This window comes from Phalaenopsis equestris, unplaced genomic scaffold, assembly GCF_001263595.1.
Source record: "Phalaenopsis equestris unplaced genomic scaffold, ASM126359v1 Scaffold000272, whole genome shotgun sequence".
In the NCBI taxonomy this organism is placed as follows: domain Eukaryota; kingdom Viridiplantae; phylum Streptophyta; class Magnoliopsida; order Asparagales; family Orchidaceae; genus Phalaenopsis; species Phalaenopsis equestris.
In genome coordinates this window covers 267,266-274,024 of record NW_018164714.1, presented here as the reverse complement: position 1 = coordinate 274,024, position 6,759 = coordinate 267,266, and the positions used below count along the sequence as shown (strand labels likewise).

The 6,759-nt window shown below is 27.9% G+C and overlaps 1 protein-coding gene across 1 annotated transcript in view; it reads right to left on the bottom strand.

The window, feature by feature from the left end:
* Positions 1-6,291: 6,291 nt before the first annotated feature.
* LOC110024727 (FHA domain-containing protein DDL) overlaps positions 6,292-6,759 on the bottom strand; it is a 29,928-nt gene continuing 29,460 nt past the window's right edge. Inside the window, exon 11 of the mRNA XM_020724854.1 lies at positions 6,292-6,412. Coding sequence (XP_020580513.1) covers positions 6,373-6,412 — 40 coding nt within the window. The 3' untranslated portion in view covers positions 6,292-6,372. The remainder of the gene's footprint in view (positions 6,413-6,759) is intronic.

Genomic DNA, 6,759 nt, shown 5'->3' with positions numbered 1-6,759 from the left:
GCAGGCCGCGGGTAGAATATATATATATAATATTGATGAATAGTATTTTTAAAAAAATTAATTGACTACAAGGCTACAAAGATTTATAATCACTTAAAAGTATTAATTAAAAAGATAGAACAAACATTATTAAATTAGAATCAAATGTTATTTTAATATAAACAATAATTTTTAAATTTAGCCCCAACCCTGAACTATTTATGGCTACATTATTAGGGTTATCAAAACAACTATTTGTTGATGAACAGCTCGTGTTCGACTCGCTAAGCAAACGAGTCAAATACGAACACACTTTTTGAGCTCGAAATATAAACGAGCCGAACACGAGCTGGGCTCGCTCATATTCAGCTCATTTACACCCCTGATTACAACAAATAAGAAAATAGAACTATTGCTCATAAAAAATCTAGGTTGAGGAATACCACTAAATCTCCTCTAACGTAGGAATGACAACTAGGCCTTCACATAAAGAAACACAACTTTTGAAATAAAAGCAACAAAAATTTCATTTATATATAAAATAATGAATAAATAGTCCTTTTTCAAACTTTAATGTAAAAAAGAAAGAAATTAAAAAGGAGGAGGAGAGAGGGAGAGGGTGAGGGGATCTCATTTGAATTGAGGAGGAAGATTTCCCCTCTATTTCTGCAATCCCAAATACCTTAGAATAAAACACTTAATTAAATAATTTAATGCAATTAATTATATCCATGATATAATTTTAAATATCCCTTATAAATTTAAAGATTCAATGTTATTGAAAGAATCTTTAAATTTTCTCTGCAAATTTTTATAAAATTAAAACACAAACATAAAGTCATATAAAATATAATGAAATCATAATGCAGAAGAAAATAAGTTCCAATTCTAATTAAATATTTTTCATGTCTCTTATAATTGGCCAAATTTTATTACTGCAATGACTTTTTATAGTTGAATTATGTGTTGTTTGTGCTGCATCATTTTTCCAAAATTTTAAGTAACTCTTTGGACTTAAAGAAATGGAAACACCCCATAAATTTTGAATTTTTTTTTTTGTATGAGTGATTAAATGCTATATTAAGAATAATATAATATCTAAAAGATAGAAAGATCGTTCTATAATAATTCAAAAATTAAATAAAGATTTTTCTTTCAAAATTTAATGATTTACTTAAAGTAATGATTTTTCCTACCCAACTTTAGGTTGAATAGAATTTATTTTAATATGGGTTGTAATTTTCCTATAAGAATAAGCCTCTATGATTAATTATATCTTAGAATAAGTCATCTTCTAAGAATACACTCAATTAAAGCAGTAACTTGTATCTTTATGAATTTCAAAGTTCAAGACGAGGAGAGGTAACAAGCGCTCAAATATTGAGAAGCTTAGTAGCACTCCAAAAATCCTATATTCGACTTTACATTTTTGAAATTATGTTTTATTTTAGTTTAAATTGTTCATTTTATTAAGTAAAGGATTATGTTCATCAAATAGTTGCAATAGAAGAGGAATTATTTAGCATCTCCCAATTCTCTTCCAATTTTCTGATGAACTTTTTCATCCTTTGGTTCTTATATAAGACATTTGTTAATTTCTAAGATTGCATCTTTGCTTAACATGTTTTGAAAAGGACTGTAAAGAGTATCAAGGCATTCAGACATTTCTAAGTTCCTCTTCCTTTCTTTTAATGGAAAAGGAAACTTTTACTCTAAAAATATTAGATCATGGAAAAACTTAGGAAGTGGAGATTTATGATGTAGTGAAAAAATCTACCTCATAACCTAAACTGTGGTGAGAACTACTATCACAATAGAATCTTGAACATAGTCTAATTATATACAAAGGACCTATAATGTTCAATTTCACATGGTTTAAAATTAGTACGACTCTACTAAACTTACAATTCTACATAGAAGAGATGGTCAACTAAACTCACATAAGCATCTCAAATTTATGAAGTTTAATCTGATGAAAGATAGAATTTCTAAGTCTCTTGTTTAGTAGAGGAAATATATGATTTATAATTTAATTACTAGAATCAAATTGCTTAATTATAAATGATATGCACTATTTTTAGTTAATGTAGTATTTTATATTTTCTTAAAAAAAATATTTGATTGATTCACTTCAAGAGCCAAGGCTATGCAGTTAATGCATGAATGTCTGCATTGAATTTTTAGCTTGAACACTAGTAAGAATTTAGACTAACCTCCCTATGAGGGGCTGGTATCCTTACAGATTAAATGCCTCTTATTACACTTTTAAGAGTTTTATTTGATTTAATCTATTATTTACTACAAATTTTACTTGATTTTGTTTTGAGTTTTGATTTAAACTATTTCAAGTTATCAAGTTGATGTAGAAATTTACTCCTAAGAGCCTACCATACAATGATTTTAACCAAACACAAATAAGTGAAGAAACATAGAAAAATATACTCTTATAGTGATTATCTATAAGTAAACACATAAATAAAACCAAAAACTTTAAAATAAAATAAATCAAAGATAATAGTTGAAAATGCTAGTGTGACCAGGTACCACAATGCACCCAAAAAGAAAAAAAAAGAAAAAAAAATTTGGCAGCCAATTATTGGTCTTTATACATCTATGACTAGAAATAAGATTAATAAATTAGGTCTGTGGGGTCCTTTAGCTCCTTAATTTATGTTCACCATACATCATAGAACTTTATATTGAAGCACACGCATATTAATGTTCATCTTGTTAATTAAATAATTTAATGCAATTAATTATATTGAAGCACACGCATATTAATGTTCATCTTGACTCTATCTCCCTCATTCTTGATTCTTGGTTTATCTTGGTTCATTTGCTTTATATTCATTTGTTTTGAGTTTTTCATATTTTTTGGGGCACCTATAGGACATAAAAAGACTCAAGACTTCTCTATATTCTAAAATAAACTTTCTTGCAGCGAAAATAAACATGAACTTACTATGATACCTAAACTCCTATAAAACCTAAAAATTAAAGTTAGGACAAAAATATATTTCCTAAATAATTAATATGCCATACTTATTCACCACAAATCATCATAGATACTACAAAGCATATTAAAGCACACCAAACCATCACAATCACAATAAATAATCCTAACATAGGATATAGGCTGAGTGCATGAACAACTAAGTCTAATGTGTGTGCCAAATTGTATGGTGAGTTTGAACAAGGCTTAGTATTTAAGTTTCAATTTGATTTCAAATTTGAATTTACCATTTGTTGATTTAGGTTTATGTGATTAATGATCTCAAGAGTTTTAGTTTAACTTTTAGAATTTTATTGTTTTAATTTATACTTGGATTTTGAAGAGAACACTTAAATACAAAAGTTTACTCGAATGTGCATATTACCCCAGACATTTCTTAATAGTCAAATCACTGCATAATAAAGAAAAAATGTTTGATAACACCTAAAGACACACAAGGGTAGATTTTATGTGCATTTTCAATTATAATATTTTTATGCTTTATTTGAATTATGCATTTTAATTAATATCTTTCATTTGTTTTATGTTCAAAAGATTTCAAATCATTGTGAATTTGATCCCTAGAGCTAGGAGTTATTTCGAAACCATCCCATAAGGTGGTGGAGATTTATTGAATTATCATGTATTATTTATTATTAATTTTCAACTAAAAAATTCAAATGATCTTAAAATTTGACAAAGAATTACAGGTAGGGTCAAAATCACATTCTAAACCCTAATATAAAATTGGAATCATTTTGATGTTAATTAACTTTTATTATTTATTATTAATTTTCAACTAAAAATTCAAATGATCTTAAAATTTGACAAAGATTTACAGGTAGGGTCAAAATCACATTCTAAACCCTACTATAAAATTGGAATCATTTTGATGTTAATTAACTTTTCTATGATTTATTATATTTATTTAGATTTTTATTTTTAATTTTAGAAATATTTTATTAATCAAAATGACCTAAACTTAAGCTTTTTAAATTCTTTATATCATTAGGATTTTGTGATTAAATTTTGATAATTTTTTTATTTTAATTAATTTTTTTAAAAAAATTAGATGTTCTATATTTGTTTGTTGATTTATTTAATTTATGATTTAACATTATGTAAATTTCAATTGAATGTAACATCATAACTTCAAAAAATGATTTATGAGGTCATCATTAACATTAGAGTATATTCTCAAGCCATTTAAATAGATATTTATCTTTTGAGTATTTTTTAAAATTTATTTTATTAGCAATTAATTAATTTAGTTAGAAAAATATAAATTTAGTTAAAAAAAATATAAATTAGTTAACAATCTAAACAAGTAGTTGTCATCATATTCACCAAATAACAAACCTATGAAACTTTGATCAGGACTCTTTTTAAGGCCCAAGTTGATTTCCTTAGATCGTTAATTATAAAATTAATCTCATTTTCATGTTTAGGTGATGCATCCCAAGTTGAAGGACATTGAGATCATCCAAAGTCTCAGAATAAAATTCATCATATTAAATAACACTGTTTATTAAATGTCTATTGGACTCTAATTTAATAATGATAAGTAAACAATATATATTCAACCACTAGTTTGATAATATCAAAAGTAAAATTAGCTTTTAATTTATTTTTAGCATATTATATTTTCTATAATTCTTCTTAGTGTTGTGTTTTACCCTTGGACCAAATATATGGTTTCAAACCCTATTTAATTAGATTTTAAACACAAAAGGACAAATAATCAAAGAATAGTTCTATTATTTTATTCATAATGTCATCCTTTAGGGTCCGTTTGGGGCAGCTTATAAGTGCGAGCGGCGTATTAAAAACGTCGTAGTACCGTTTGATTCGCTCGTTTCGCCAGCTTATTTAAAACTGCATTTGGGTTTTTAGACTAAACGTAGACCGCGGGTCGACCCCTGTGGCCGGCCCGCGGGCCGCTTTTCAGGATAAGCAGCTTATCCTGAAACACACAAGCTGCCCCAAACAGACCCTTAGTCTTGTATCAACTTCAAGACTTAGAATAAAGAAGCTAGAAAGATCTTTTGATTTTATAATCACCATCTAATTTTGAAGCTACTATAACTTTCACCTTATAATGATGTTGGGGCTAGTGATTAATGAATGGAGATCATTAATGCATTTATCATTGCAACATGCAACCCCATCCTTTTGATGCATTTATCAAGTGGGCGCCTGCTTAATCATTTTAATGGGTCATTTTTTCATCCTTTGGCATTAGATTAGGCTATCATTTATGGACCTCTTAATTTATTTGATCTATATATTTAAATTTAACAATATTTTTTAGTATATATTCTTATATTTTTGCTAGAAAGCCAAAAATATTACATAAAAGGAAAACATATGCATTGGAAATATTATCAATTAAAAAATATTAATGGATGTTAAAATATTTTCCATTCATATATTTTTTTATAAAACATTATAAAATATAAAATTGATCATTTTTTAAGACATTAAAAGTAGCTACAAAATGTTATCATTTTGTTAGAAAATGAATATAATCAATTAATTAAAATATCTTCCCATCATTATCAATTAATTATTGCTCATCTCATTATATTTTGCCTCAAAATAAGTCTAGAAAAATCAAAGTCAAACATGATTTTGACCATTTAATGATCTCATCAAGCTCAAGTAAAAAAAATCAATGCTATAGAAATGAGTACTATACTTAATTATGTAGTAAAAATGATTTAAAGAGAACCTATTGTTTGAATGCATGGCTAAACATGAGGACAAGAACAAAAGAAATCATAATATATTACCTATATTTTAACTAAGCACAACCATACTAATTAGATTTAACTAATATCGAATCAAATACCAAAAAAATAAAAATTAAATCCAATGCCGAGTAAAATAAAATTTTATTGCGTTCAGTCTCTTTCGCAACGTAAATTTAAATTTAATATTTAATAAATCCGATTGAAAGACGGACAACAAATTTTATTCTGCCATCGGTCATGAAGTTCGTGTTTGGATTTACCGACTCAACATAAATCCATGTTGCAGCCAAACACTTGACAAGCATATTGTTAAGTGGTATGAACCATGAAATATAACAAACTGCGCCAAAATAAATTCAAATATGCACAAAATAAAAGATTCTACAACTCTTAACCCCAACAAATTCCACATTTCCAATCACCACCGAGGGCATATATCTTCACATACATCATTTGAACAAACAAAATGAACAGCAGAAATAGTGTTAGTAATTAAAATGAATTAGTCAAGGAATCCCAATCATTCAGAGTCTACCACAGAGCCGAAAATTCGAGACAAGTGACAAAACGAGGCTGAGTAAATAAGAACCAACACCATATAACAAAAATTGCCGAAGCGCGAACTGGCAAATGGCACCCACAAGCCATTCAGGCTGCCGAGTTCTCGTGAAGCATAACATATTCCCGGCTGCAGAAAGAAAAGGAAATGATGATGAAATATGCAATTAAGTTTAGTGTTTAACAGATATATAGCATCGAAAAGACTATATATATATATATATATATATATATATACTCGAAAAGACTATATATATATATATATATATACATATACACGTGCCGCAAGCCTTGGCCTGTTGGTGAGATGTCCCCTCAGGTCAAGGGTTCAACCCCACCGTGGCGCGGGGGCTCTGGAATATTAGGTACATGGCGCAGACACACTATCATAGGTGCCTGAGCGCAAAAGGGAAGCGGCATTTGGGACCCACCGGACTCGAATACCGTTTCCTTTTAATATATATATATATATATATA